Source organism: Sorex araneus, chromosome 1 (assembly GCF_027595985.1).
Source record: "Sorex araneus isolate mSorAra2 chromosome 1, mSorAra2.pri, whole genome shotgun sequence".
In the NCBI taxonomy this organism is placed as follows: domain Eukaryota; kingdom Metazoa; phylum Chordata; class Mammalia; order Eulipotyphla; family Soricidae; genus Sorex; species Sorex araneus.
The window spans coordinates 65377766-65392900 of NC_073302.1; the positions used below are offsets into that span (position 1 = coordinate 65377766).

A 15135-nucleotide genomic window follows, 5' to 3' on the forward strand; every position below is an offset into this window, starting at 1 on the left:
TTGGTTATAGGAACATTAGTTAAGTGAGACCATAAAAAAACCCAGCTGTATTTGAGATCACATAGGGCTGTTCACATTTTCTTCCTGTGGCAGTCAATCGGAAATCTTGCTGACAGGCAAACATGTACAGAACGAATGATCCTATTTAAATGAAGTCCTTTTAATGCCTTACACAGGTCTCCTTTCTGGCATAGTGTGGAAAGAACAGGTCAGTTCAATTCAAAACCCAGAGACAGAAAATGTAAGTTTGATGACTTGCTTAAATATCTGAGTAACTTAGAGAATGTGGCATGCTCAATCCCTGCAGAAGTAAGAGTGATAGGCTCTTCCCAACCCAAGAGTTCAGCCATGAGGCAATCTGAAAACTGAGCACTCAGCTAGGGAGTAGGCTGGAAACTGCTTTAACCAGGTCACTTCGACAACCATCTCAGTTCTTCACTCCATATCCAGAAACCCCCCATGTCTCTAGTCTTTGCCATGAAACTTTGAAACGCCTTCCAATCTCTGGCTCTGAGCATGGGCTTGGGCTCTTTCTCTCCCATCTCTGCCACTGATGTGAGCTCACACAGCAGCCCACTGCACCCTGTGGGATGAAGGGAGACACATCTGTGAGCTGGCCCATGCTGACACCAACGCACTGCCTAGCAAGTCGGCAGCCTCAGAAACCAAAGATGTACGTCTCTGGAGGACCCCTGAGATTTTGCAGCAAGCTTGTCATGCAGCCTAATTGTGACCAAGGTTGGCTTAAGTGTTACTGAAGATTGTGTGGATGTGGGCAAGCCTGTTCTCCATTCCGCATTCTGACCTCTGCTTTTCTCATCTCACAAAGTGAAGGGAGTGAAGAATCCATGCAACCCCTTCAAACTGAAGACCCAGAATCTGGGGTTAGAAGAGTTGGAGACTCGAGGAAACAGGTTTCCACCAGGCCTAGAAAGGAGCTGAGGAAAGTGCTTGCGCTGACAGTCGGAGAGGCCATTATCCCTAGCAATACTGTCACAAATGTCTGGTAATGTCTCCAGTTAGATGCAAAGCCAGTGACTGAAGGAGGTCTGGAAAAATTTGGGCCCCCAGGATGGCCTGACAGCCAGCTTAGCTCCCCAACAAAACTTGTTTTTCTAACAGTTTAAGCGTAGACAAATCAACAAGACAGAATTGGAGCAAATGAAAATCTTTATTTTTAAACACTAGTACATTTTCAGGCGGGTTTAAAAAGGAAAAATCCTATTAGTTCAAAACTATACATAAAAGCATATTTATTTAAACTCTAATTTTACAAACACATAATAAAAGGAACATATTTTATAAATATCTACTCAGAATATGTATTAGGAAAAGAAAGTGTTTAAAAATAACAGCCCCAGATCTCCCTCTTTAAATATATATAAAATTCCCATACAATTCATAAGAATTCTTTCTCAAGAGCCAAAAATTCCACACAGGCCAAACAACTCAGTTCTTGTCAGACACAATCAAAAGTAATAGGGATATAAAAAAATGTGAAAGTTCTGTACAAGGGAAATACAGATAGCACACGGGTAAATCTTATTACCATGCATGCCATTTGTGGTTTAAAAATATTTTATAAAAACTGCCTTTTAAAATGAGTGAGAGTCCTTCCCTGACTGTGGAAATATATAAATGATCCCCCCTCCCACCATCCCAGTATCTGGGCTCTCGCCGGCTGGGGTGGGGGACGAGAAGGCTCCCTGTGTTCCCTGACTCGAGGCCTGAGTCACACACTGGGCAAGGACCCTTCTCTCAGGCAGTGACTTTTATTTTTTTCTGGGTGGGTGATTCATTATTAGTTCTTTACTTAGAAAAATTCTTTGGGATCCAAGAAGACAACTGTTCCTAAGTGAGAGCAAGGCTAGAAACTGTCTTCTGATAGTTGGAGCCAATTGCTAGCATATGTGCACTACAAGGTCTTGGTCACCCAGCTCTGGGAAGATGCATTTCCACTGTTAGAGACACATCCATCACCTACCCCAGGCGAAACACACAGTGCAGCCCACAGGCTGTCCTGTCCTGTCGCGTCTTCCAGCGCAAGCTACTCTGTGGTTGGTGGCAGTGTCTACTAGGGCCTCTTCGCACACTTCTTCTGGAAAGAGCTCTTCAAAAAAGTGCGGTACACCGGGTCATCCACATACTCATTCTTAAACCTGGAGCTCAGCACTCGCTGCCTCTTTTTCTCCCCTTGGATGATGTCGGCTCCGTAAAACGTGTCCTCAAATCGCATATCAGAAGCTGTGGACTGGAAACAAGTTGGTGTTACACCACAGAAGAGCAGGCCTGTGGCCATCACAAGATTGGTCAGTGATGGCATTCAGATGGCAGCAGGAGGAAGGTCACAGAGGCTGCATAGGTGTAGGTGCCCCAGGGGAGAGGGACACCCAGAGGGATTCTGGATATCTCCTCCTCACCCTTTAGCCCACTTTTTTTGGATCTCCATCCTTCCTCCTTCCCCATACGGCAGGTTTCCCCTGTGTTAACAGGAATAGAATCTTCTCATTTAAATCCTCCTCTCCATTTTCTCCTATCACCATGCCCAACCAAATTAATTTATTTATCAACACACATTGCTAATTCACCCGTATTCCTACTGACTTTGGGGCCTGGATTTCACTACTTCCTTTAAACCATTTTTGTCCAAATCCTAGTTGCTAATTCCTATGACACATTTCACCCTCAGCTTACTGCACTGCTCTATCACTAACTACTGCTGGGAACTTCCCTCTTTATAATTTTCTAAGTCTTTCCTCCTCCCTCATTTCCACCGCTGGCTGCTCACTGGTCACACTATGTGTGGTGCTCAGGAGGCTACTCCCAGCTCAGTGCTCAGGGGGCTGCCAACAGTGCTCAAACCTGGGCCTCCTACATGCAAAGCATGTGCTTCAGCATTTTGAGCTCATTGGCTCACCATCCCTTTGCTGAACTATTTGTTCAACTCTGACGCACCCAGGGCTTTGTGTTTAGACTGTTCTCCATACAGGCCCTGGGCCCTTGAGTCCACACTCAAGTCTTCTATTGAGGATATTCACTCAAGTTGACCTCTTGCTCAGTTCAGATCTCCTTTTATACTCGGACCCATGTATCTATCTCCTAGAAACATCTCAGTGTGATTATCCTAGGGGCTCTTTGAGCCAATCAGGCCTAAACTGAACCAGTGCCACTGAGTTCACGCCATCACTGTCCTTTCTATGCACCATAAGTGGGACCACCAACCCCATACATGGTTATGCTGGTCAAAAATGTGAAAGTCATCATAAACTTCCTTTTGTTCACTCCCTATCCCAGAATTTTCCTACACGTATCTCAGTTCTTTCTTCTTTATTCCTACTGATCCCATGGTGCAAGCCATTTTAAATGCTACACAAGTGCTATATTATAAGTGCTATGTCCCCATCTTTTTTTCTTTCAATTTTTGGGGCACACCCATCAGTGCTCATTGCTTACTCCTGGCTGTGTTCAGGAAACTGTATATCATACTTAAGATCAAGCCAGTTTGGCTGCATTCAAGGCAAGTGCCCAACCCACTGTACTGTATCTCCAGTCTTTTCAGTCCTTTTTCTATGGAACTACTCGAAGAATGCTCCTTAAGAACATGCTGATTATGGTTTGTACCCTTTTGGTAGCCTTAGTACCTTTAGCATAATATCCAAACTCCTTAGGCTGAACTTGGCATAATTCTACTCCATGTCCTGGGTAGACAGAATAACTCCCAACCACATTTTACTGCTTCTGTCCCACTGTCTTCAGATGTGCAATTCCTTTATAGAAGATATTCTTATCTTCCCCACCACAAGCAAACTTGAAGATTTTTCCTTTGTGTTACTCTAACACTCTACACATCCAACATAGTCACATTCAGCATGGTGGCAGACATAAGGAGAAGATGATTTCGCCTCACTGGGGATCCTCAAACCCCATCATTTCTGATTTTATATGTGTTTCAAATACCAAGCACTACTAGCTGCCCAGTAATAAATAGGTAAGGGAAAAGTGGGCTTTACTGAGTGATACTAAGGTGAAGTCTGCATTAGAGAACTATTTATTTTGCCTAATTTCTCACTCTTTTGAATCCCCAAATGTATTCCCAGTGGTTTTCACTGTGTTGGATCACTTGGGAAAACACCTACACAGTGTATCCTGCTGTCACCGAGGCCACCTCCCTAGAGTCAGAGTCTAGCTTTGAAGTCTGGAACATAAGATCAGTTGTGAAGAAGAGATAAATAATAGAATAGTTACTAAGCTTGAAAACTAAAACATGGACCCAAGTGCCAGCCAAGACAGTAACACATATCCAGGGTCACAGACAACCTCTGTGGATTGCCCCAGGTGCTTCCTGGTTTCACTTAGTGGGGAGACAGACATGAGGGACTATGAGTGGGAAACTCACCCCATGTCATTTAGAGACCACATATTTTGGGCTGGAGCGATAGCACAGCAGTTGGGCCTTCATTTTTCACGCGGTCAACCTGAGTTCGATTCCTCTGCCCCTCTCGGAGAGCCTGGCAAGCTACCCGTGCATATTGGATATGCCAAAAACAGTAACAATAAGTCTCTCAATGAGAGATGTTACTGGTGCCCACTTGAACAAATCAATGAGCAATGGGATTTTTATTTCACTCATTCTTGGTAAGATACTTGTTCTAAGTAATCTTTCCCTCGTACAAGTGCTAAAGTTATCAAAGGAGAAAATAAAACACCTAAGAAAGTGTTGCCACTATGTGAAAACAGCAAAAGTCAGACTCTCAAATACAATAAAACCGATTTACCAGCAGCTCTAGTTAATTATGCACCGTTGCTATGGTTATTCCATTAGACAATAAAAGGTAATGGGGCTGTTTCTGAAGTTAGTGGCAAGAAAAAAAAACCCCTCACAAAAAAGCACAAAAAAACCTACCACCTCAACACATCACTGGAGTGGACTGCTGATGCCTTTGAAAAATTTCTCTCCAAGTCAGCGTGTGTCTGGGTGAACAGAAGTCATTAATATATGAAGATCTCCTTGGGGGGGTTGCCAACCCACTTCCCTTAAAAAAATAAATTTCTCTTATCATAAAATATCCTCATCAATGAGTTTTTCCAATTATATTTGTTTCACCAACTAGGGAGGAAAAAAAAGTCATAGCCTAACCAAGGACCAGAGGCTTCACTTCCAATCTGAAGGAAAGCTGGTTTCCTAGGTAACAGCGGTGGTAAACTGGATTTAATGACTCTGAAGCTGTGTTTCTTAAGGTATTTTCCAATATCAGGCTCACCTGCTATCGGTTATACTCAGAGAGTATGTGTACGATTTTTATATTTTTTCCTACTTTTAAAAATAAAACTTTTAAAGAAATAAATCAGAATAAATTTTATTCATTTAGAATTTTCTTTTAAAAAAGGCTGAATGCTGGTGTGGCTACTTAGAGAAATTGACCTTAGAAAACTCAAGAGATGGGGTTAAAGAGGTAGTACCGTGGGTAGGCCATTTGCCGTGCATGGGGTCGACCCAGGTAAAATCCCTAGTGGTCCACATGGTCCCCAATCCCCACCAGAAGTGATCCCTGGGTGCAGAGCTAGGAGGAGCAAGCCTTGAGTACCAGGTGTGGCACAAAAAAGAAAAAAAAAGAAAGAAAAGAAAAGGAAAAGAAGAGAAGAGAAGAGAAAAGAAAAGAAAAGAAAAGAAAAGAAAAGAAAAGAAAAGAAAAGAAAAGAAAAGAAAAGGAAAGAAAAGGAAAGAAAAGGAAAGGAAACTCAAGAGTTATAAACAAATACAGCTCCATGGGAAGGTATCCTGGTAGTGAAGCCAAATCTAATGGGGAACAAGGAGATTGTGATTAAAAGGAGAAAATTGAGAGCTTTCTTTTGACGTGATTACCAACTAGCATTTGAAACTTGAGTCAGCTGGCAGTATGCTTGGTCACCCATAGATCAGAAGATCAACTATTTCAGGGACTTTCAGGGAGCCAGTTACTTCTTTCCCCCATTAGAGCACTCTTGACAATCATCCGAAATAAAGGGGAAAAGGAAAGAGCAGGAGACTATGGAAGACAGAAACAGAGAATGGGCCGGCCAGTTCTGGCATCTCAAAAAGGAAAGTTGTTCTCAAGAGATTTCCTGACCTAGAACAGACAAGTTATTCAGATTTTTTTTTAAATGCTATTATAGCCTTATAATAGGAATATTTGGTTTTCTCTTTCCTCATGCATTCTAATATGCAAGTGGGTCATTGCCTGCTACATTTCTCCCTGGCTGGGCAACAGTGCTCCAGAGCTTTTACTGCTACTGCGCTCTCACTCTGAAGGACCTGTTTTCCCAGGCGCCACTGAGGAGCGGAGTCACCCTGAATTCAGGATCTGAGAGAAAAGGCATTCAATACACAACCGAGTATTTAAAGAAACCTACAGTTTCCCCAAATTCATCTATAGTGACTATCACTTTCAGGACAGCATATAGATGCAGGAACTGAAAACTAAGAATGCCATTATTCAGGGAAAAAGCTCTTTTAATAAGAAAAATCCCATCTATTCAACCTTCTCTGTTCAGGGCTTATCACTTCACAGATGCAGTAGATGCAATTCTAAATGAGTACAACTGACTTCATTTTAGGGTCCACTAAATATTTTATGATACAATAATGCAAATGAAGTTATTATGAATTATATTCTAACAGCTTAAGTTTTTACTTTTTGTCCATATTTGTCTTTTGATAGTATGTAACAGTGCTTTAAACTAGTATTTTCTTTTTCCTTTCTTTAAAAAAATGCCTTAATACTCCCACAAGTATTTTTTGGGTTTTGCTTATTTCCTTTGTTATGAGAGTAAGAGCTCAGTTTGATTATGAATGGAGAGAAACATTAATGGGCTTCTTAGAGATAAACTAATCAATATATGATGAAACTATAGGAAACCAGGCATCCACTTACAATGAATCCAGTTTAATCTACCTTTTAATGTTGCTTCTTACTAACAAGATCCTAAATTCCTTAATGGATTTTGTGTGTTTCCATTACCTTTCACAGAGCACATATTCAAAAACTCTTTGCAATCCAAGAAATGTTAATGCAAAAAAAGTATCATCTGATCTCCATGGAAAGAAAAATAAGGAATATGCATAACTGCTCTCAATGAGGGAAAAAAGCTTTCTTCAAAAAATAATCGATGGGCACAAATATGCATCCAGCTGGGGTTGGGAAATGGAGAGAATGAGGAAAGCACGTGGGGCTCCCTAGTGGCATTTGCCAATACTTACAAAACGGGCCTTCACTCTCTTGGGTAACTCTTCATCTAAAGTATAGATGTCCTCTCTCTTCATTGCTATCTGAGATCCATCTTCAAATTCAACCTGGTGTTAAGGAATACATCATAACATACATTCAGAAACAAACAACCATTGACTTCTCCCCCCAGAGTTCCATCCCACAACAGTGAAGGAAAAAAAAAAAAGATTTCAAGCAGAACAAAGAAACTCAACAACAGTGAAGGAAGGAAGAAAAGCTCTTTCCCTTATCAAACTAGGAACAAAATATATCTTCAAACAGTGAAATTCTTAAAAATGAATGCCTTGGAACATGTGATATAAAAACGTCATGCCCCCTAAGCAAAAGCAAAAACAAAGAAAAATAGCTGCTGCTCTAATGATAATCCAGAATGTGAGACTGTGGCCAATTTAACAGTGGGCCTGTCAGTCTCATACTTCTGAGGGGCTCTGATAACAGGAAAGAAATGATGATGTATCTACCCTTGCATGTTAATCCTACCAGATAAAATTTCTAAAGTTCTTACAGAACTTGCTTCTATCAAATTAAATCAAACAGGCTAGGAAAACCCCAGGTTCTCAACCACGTAACATACAAACAGCACCAATTGTGAAATACGTTATCTATAAAGTAAAAATGCTTCAAAATTTATTTTCAAGCTAATGATATGGAAACAAATAATTTCATAACTAGTTTCCTTCCCTAACATTTTAGGAGGCCGAGTGGGGGAGGGACAGTAGCGCTATGCCTGGCCTGCCAGTGCCCAGGGACCTTTCCTGTTTCTGGGCTCAGGACTGACCTGGTGGTGCTTGGGCAACCCTATGTGGTGCTGAAGATTCAAACTAGGGCCATGGAAGCACCTTCATCCCTGTACTATCTCTCTGGACTCAGGAGATTTTGTCAGAGAAAAAGTAAATGATACTAATAGTATCCTAGAATATCTGGAGAAATTCCTCAAAAGTCATATTCAAAGGTTCCTTATTCCTTCGGTTTAATTTTAATCTCACATGAACTCTTCCAGGAGAAAACAGTGAAAGAGATATGATGAGGGTAGCACTGTAGCACTGTAGTCTCGCTGTTCATCGATTTGCTTGAGCAGGCACCAGTAACGTCTCCACTGTGAGACTTGTTGTTACTGTTTTTGGCATATCGAATATGCCATGGTGAGCTTGCCAGGCTCTGCCGTGCAGGCGGGATACTCTCGGTAGCTTGCCAGGCTCTCCAAGAGGGGCAGAGGAATTGAACCCGGGTCAGCTGCGTGCAAGGAAAACGCCCTACCAGCTATGCTATCACTCCAGTCAGTGATGAGTAGAATTTCTAACAGGTTCTAACTGAACCACTTTTTGAAGTCCTTACCATGTATGGCTGCCTGAATACTTAAAAATATATATAAAAATAAGGGGCTGGAGTGATAGCACAGCGGGTAGGGCGTTTTCCTTGCACAGAGCCGACCCAGGTTCAATCCCATGTGGTCCCCTGAGCACCACTAGGTATAACTCCTGAGTGTATGAGCCAGGAGTAACTTACCCCTGTGCATCTCCGGGTATGACCCCCCCCCAAAAAAAGGGGGAAAAAGCAATAAATAAATAAATAAATAAATAAAAATATGCTTGGTGGGCTTAGATAGTGCAGGTACTCATAATTTGCATGCTGCTGACTTGGGTTTGATCCCAGTCACTCATACGGTCCCTTGATCCTCACAAGGAGTGACCCCTGTGCAGAGTCAGGAGTAAGCCCTGAGCACAGCTGGGTGTGGCTTGTTAAATGCCAAACAAACACAAGCAGAAAAAGAAGAACAAAATAACTTGGTACTTCAAGTTAAAAGGGAAACTAAACTACCCATGCATCTGCATAATGCTAATAAAAAAATCTGTTGAATTTGAAAAAAATGTTATAGTAAACATAAGAATATTGTTAAACTTCTTGTCATCCATCTACTGCTAACATCTGATTGCACTGAAACAGCAGGGTGGAAAGAGTAACAGGACTCAGATGGCTGATATGGGAAGGCTTTTTAATTTTTTGCCTCTTTCTAACACAATAGTTTCTTTAAAATTTAATTGGGTCATGGGGGTCATCTCATTTACAATTTGATAGTAAGGCCATAACTGCCTGTGCTGACCTTAATTCTGTTTCAGATTTGAAAATGCTAAAAGAGAAAATCACAATTATAACACTAAGAGCTAGATTATCTCTACACAAGAGCCTGGTGTAGAGATAATCATCCTGGTTTTCTAGGGATGCTGGGATGGGGAATGTTTTTTTCTGCTAAGCACCATTTGGATATTTATAACTTCTTCCTGGGTCATAAATACAGACAGACATTTCTGTGTCCCATTCTGTGGGCCTTATATGGTTCACGGGGCAGATGTTTCCCACCCCTGGACTGCTGGAATATAGGACTTTTGGTGCTGGAGTCAGGGGCAGAGTTGGAGAAGGGCAAAATCTGGCCCTACCCTTTACTAGATGTGCGGTTTATTTATTAATTTATGATTTGGGGCTACTTCTAGCAGTGCTCAGGTATTATTCCAGTCGGGCTCAGGGGACCATATGCTGGGGATCAAACATGGGTTCGCTACATGAAGGCAAGAGCCTGACCCGCTGTACTCTCTTTCCAGCCTGGACATGTATTCCTGAAAACAAATTACTGAATTCACTGAGCCTTTTCCTCCTCATTTGTAAAATAGGATTCAAATGACAAAAAGAGACAAAAGTTTGCACAGACATAAAAAGAATGCACATACATACTTAGCACCATACTGAAGGATTTTAATTTGTATCTAGTTTTATAAATATCTTTGCTTGCTACTGAAAACTCAGACACAAAACATAAAAAGATCTCAAAAGGCCACTTGGTTTAATGAGTAATTTTAAACACCTTCTGCTTGAGAGAATTTTAATATTAGTATTAACTTTTTCAATGAGTCCATAAATATTCTCATAGTTCTAAGTTGAAAGGGCATCATAAATTCAACTGAAGTCCACACACTGATTACTAATTAGCCTGAATTTAACATGTTCTCATTATGATATACATAGCAAATAGTTTTACAACATGTATGAAATTTTGCATTTTTGTATTGTTTAATGAATACAATTATTTCACTTTGAATGAATGCTTTTCTCCCTAGAAATCCCTAATATTTATAAGGCTGCCCTGTGATTTTTGCCTAATTCTCAATATTCTGCCACAGGGGAGCTCCAGCATCTATATGGTTAGAAATGACCTGACTCTGTTACTGAGTATTTTCACCAATACTAAGGGGAAGGAGAGGAAATGGCCTTTACACATCTCTCTCTCTCTCTCTCTCTCTCTCTCTCTCTCTCTCTCTCTCTCTCTCTCTCTCTCTCTCTCTCTCTCTCTCTCCCTCACACACAGAATAAATGCCTTGTACCCACTCCCCTTCCCCCTTGAGTTTTTCTGAACCATTAAATATCTTCTCCACTAAGTTTTTGATACTTCTTTGAACAATTTTTAATTATATTGTGCTCCAGTTCTTGATGCAATGTCTTATAATGTACTCTTCCCTTTAAGCCCTTGCCCCTTATCAGTCTTTGAACAATTTCTCTGCTGAAACGAGCAGTCTTATCATTCTCAAACTGTTTTTAACTCAACAGGTTCGGGCCTTCTTGTTTTGTTTTGTTTTTTTTTTTTCATTTTCCTCCAATCTTCCTGTTTTCACTTCACTGCTTAGCTGGAGAATGTGGATTTGAGCCATCATGTTGCTGAAAGTACTAAAATGCATCTGTGCCTTTTAAGAATCTAATTTTAATTTAAAAGGTAAATTTGTGCCTTTTAAGAATCTTTCTGAAGGAACATAAAGGCACCTGTGCCATTCATATGATTTTCCTTGTTACAGCTTTATCATTCTTATGTCTGATAAGGATTTTTTTAAATTGAATATACATTTTAATACATAGAATTTCATGGCTAATAGGATATCCAACTGGAAATTGTACTTTTCATGAAACAAGCACTCCTTTGAGGGTAGCTGTAATGCCAAGTGAGGGGCGTGTCTCACAGACAAAAGCCACCAACCCGGGGCTCTGGACTGAGGAGCAGCTGTTACTGTTGTGGCTCACGGCGCAATAAACCAGCCAATTCGTCTCCGCCATATAAAGGAAACACAGGAAAGCAGTCTACATTTGTTGTTTAACTTTATAGCCTAACAGTATTATTTAAAATGAAACCCTTCATCAAATTATATTAAGACTTTACCAGTGTTGAACATGGTAGTAAAACTCCAATATTGGGGTCACAAGACACAATCTTCTTCTTTACAAAATTAGAGCTGCCTCAAAGTCGTGTTTTATTGATCAGCAGCACACAGCTCCTCTCTGCCCTCTGGCTTGCCCTGTCCTCTCAGCAAGCAGACACTGGGTGCCACTCACCTGGTACATGTGGGCGACATTTGAGCCAAGGTATTTTGCCCCATACAGTTTCCCATCAGGCCATTTGACTTGGACAACTTCTCCCTCGGAGGGAGGGCCCAGCTTCACACAGTCTCGGCTCTGAGAAATAAACAGAGATAAGCGTCTCAAGGCGAGTGCTGAGGTGACGGCATTTAGAACTTAGCATATGATGAACTCCTGGCAATTAAAAGAGTTACTGCCTCTGTGTTTTATAGATTATGATCATGCATGGGTGTTCTGTGGAAGAGATATGAGTCAGAGGAGTACTTAAAGATTTAGCTTAGATCATAAAGCTACTCAGGAATCACCATAATCCAGGCAAGATGAAACACCAGCATTTAAATTTGGTATTTGACAAAGAATTGTTCAGAGGGTAACAGATACACTGAGAAATGGCTATAGTGGAGGAAAAGACCAACAAATGATTTGACACCTAACATATATACATATATATGTATTATGTATATAATACATATATATGTAGCAATTTGTAGGCAGCAAAAGGCTTTAACATACATCTCATTTAACTTTCATAATTGTGACATTAATTAGTCAGCACTAACTGCCAAGAAAACTGAGTCTTTAAGAAGAATCCTTTAAGTTGTCAGAATCCTGAGGGAAAGGGACTGAAAATGAGAGTAAGATCTGGGGACGCACAGATGGAACTGGGGTGAAGAAGCTGAGAGGAAGCAGGACCAGCAGACTTTGACAAAACGGCAACATAAAGCAGGGACGATGACCACAGCCTGCAGGTAAAGATGGATGCTGTGCCTTTCTTAGGTGATCTCTTCTCACGAGCCTGCGCCCTCCCACGCCAGGCACGCTTCTGCCAGCATCTCCCTTTCAATGATGGTCCAATTCCTTCCACATATCATGTCGGCACACATGACCAGTCTTCTTACTTCAGGTCTTCTACACAACACTTTTTTCTTCAAAGGCAATAATTTAAAGTAAACTCCCCAGTAATTAATCCTGAATAGTGCTTTTTAGGTTTTAATACTTCGTGTGGGGGGGGGGTTGGTTGGGGGAAGGTAGAGGGAGATGATGAATATAAATTTTTCACAGACATAGTCTGTAAACTCTTGAATGGACAGAAACGATAAAAATTTAATACAAAGGCACAAAACATTTGACTAGCAAAGTTTTTGCACATTTAACAATTTACTAATACTGGCATGTTACTGATAAGACCAATTTGACTGATATGTGCACTTGAGCAAACAATTTGTAAGTGCAGAATGGGCAGTGTTCTGTAGTTTAAACAGGAGGCATGCACAGGAAATCCACCATGTCATAGGTATTTAGCATTATAAAGAAGTGGTCATCATTCTTTTGGGTTGAAAATATATGTGAAAGCTCAGCCATTCATTTTTTCCATCACGGTCTATGCTTTAGAGAAATGGGTAGAGAACCAAAAGTATGTGCTCAGATGCTCATAAAACTGACAGCCAGCATTTAGCTTGGTCAAATGAAATTAAGTTTCTTGACCTTTATAATATTTGCTCAGGGTATGAAGAATTAAAAAGCTAAGCCGTATAGCTCAGTGGTAGAAAACTTACCTTGTATGTGTAAGGCCCTAGGTTCAGTTTCTAGTACTTTCTTAGGAGATCTCTTCTCATGAGCCTGTGCCCTCCCACACCAGGCACGCTTCTGCCAGCATCTCCCATTCAATGACAGCCAAACAAACAGGCTGTGCCAAGAGCACTGGAAGGTGTGGTTTCTAAATTCATAATGGGCAGGTGTGCAGACTTCTAGGCTAGGAACCTTTTTGACCTCTGCTTAAATCGAAGCTGAAACCTGGATAATCCAGTGACAGTGGTGAGGGACTGACAACTCTTCCATAAAGAGAAAGCTCCATGATGATAATGTACTAGTGTCCTCCAATTCCTTCATTCCGATATTCTTCCAAGAGCATAAGGAAGGACAAATTTATTATAGACATCTGAAGAAGTCTCCAGTCCACCAACAATGTACAATGTTGGCAAGGTGAGGGTGAGTTGAGTCACACCTGGCAGGACTCAGGAGACCATATGAAGTACCATGGATTCAAGCTGGGGGCAACTGAATGAAGGAGTGTACAGTCCAACAATACCAACAATGTACTATGGTACCTAGCATTCCACAAATGCACAGGGGCTCTGAGGCAAAGCATGCTGATGAGTCAGATTTCTACTTATTGGGACTGGAGTGAGAGTACAGTGGGTAAGAGTGTTTGCCTTGCAACCTGGGTCTAATTCTTGGCATCCCATATGTTCCCCTGAGCACTGCCAGAAGTAATTCCTGAGTGTAGAGCCAGGAGTAGCCCCTGAGCATCGCTGGGTGTGACTCCTCCCCCCAAAAAAAGCAAAATAAATAAATAAAGTTACTACTCATTACTGCTTTTATTTTTTTTTCTTAATAAAAAAATTATAGTGCCTGAAGGGCACTATAAATCAATACAGTTTGGTAATTTCTGGTTAAATTTTTTCTCTTTTTTTCCTTGAAGAGCAGAGACAAAATTCTGTGTGCTCTTCCCAGAGAGGAGCTGGTAGGGTCTCACACCAGGAGGCCTGCCTGATTCTGAGGGGCAGAATTCTGAGTTCCCAAGCACTGATGTTTGCCCTACCAATGCTAGGAGTGATCCTGAATTTCCAGCAGGTTGGAGGGGCTCCAACCAAGGGGGCTGGTCACGAGGAGAGAGAAACCAAACGAGTCAAAATTCTAGGGAAAATGTTTCAGTTTGATTTTTCCATCTTTCAACCGGCAGAACTGTTTCAACTACCACCCTTTTAACTGCAGAAGGAAAAATAGCCAAGAACAGAACAATGGAACACTGCTCTGAGAAAGCCACCCTCCACCTCCACCGGCACCCCAGGAGGCATTTACTCTTGGCCAGGACTGCTTTCTTTGCCTTTGCTAGGGCATTTATTTGAATTAAAAATATTTTTGTCTTTAATTTTATTTAGTTTTATTTACACGCCAAATAGAATTAAGGGAGTTCATGGTAAAATACTGAATAAGTTGATTTCTCCAACATCTAGTTTCCGTTACAATTCATCTGGTCTATCAAACTTTGAGTTTTCTAGAAATTTTTCCAAATATGTGGGTGTACCAAGCATTTAAGAAGAAATGGTATTTGAAGAAAAAGTTGATGAGTTGGGTATTTGGCATCCCTAATCCTAATCCTACCAAAGCAGAATGATCACAAGCCACCTGCCTAATACCTATTCACCGACCAGTTGTGGGAGACACTACAGAAGTCAGCATGTCCAGCCCCACAAGCTACACATATAGGGGCATCATGTCCATTCTTAGAAGCATATCATATACAATTTCTTGGGGGTCAAGAGGAGAGTGGGAGCAGGGAGACTCAGGGATCTTGCAAAGGCTGAAATCTAAGCAAAGTGTATGAGCTCTGGTCCCTATGGAGAAGGAGGAAGAGGAGGAGGAGGGAAAAGGAGGAAGAGGAGGAGGAGGAGGAGGAGGAGGAGGAGGAGGA

The 15135-nt window shown here is 41.2% G+C and overlaps 1 protein-coding gene across 2 annotated transcripts in view; it reads right to left on the reverse strand.

Moving 5' to 3' along the window:
• Positions 1 to 1152: 1152 nt before the first annotated feature.
• KDM4C (lysine demethylase 4C) overlaps positions 1153 to 15135 on the reverse strand; it is a 432788-nt gene continuing 418805 nt past the window's right edge. For both annotated transcript variants that reach the window (XM_055145808.1, XM_055145803.1), the window contains 3 exons: positions 11637 to 11756; positions 7238 to 7330; positions 1153 to 2251 (listed from right to left, as the gene is read on the reverse strand). In XM_055145808.1, coding sequence (XP_055001783.1) covers positions 2075 to 2251; positions 7238 to 7330; positions 11637 to 11756 — 390 coding nt within the window. In that variant the 3' untranslated portion in view covers positions 1153 to 2074. The remainder of the gene's footprint in view (positions 2252 to 7237; positions 7331 to 11636; positions 11757 to 15135) is intronic.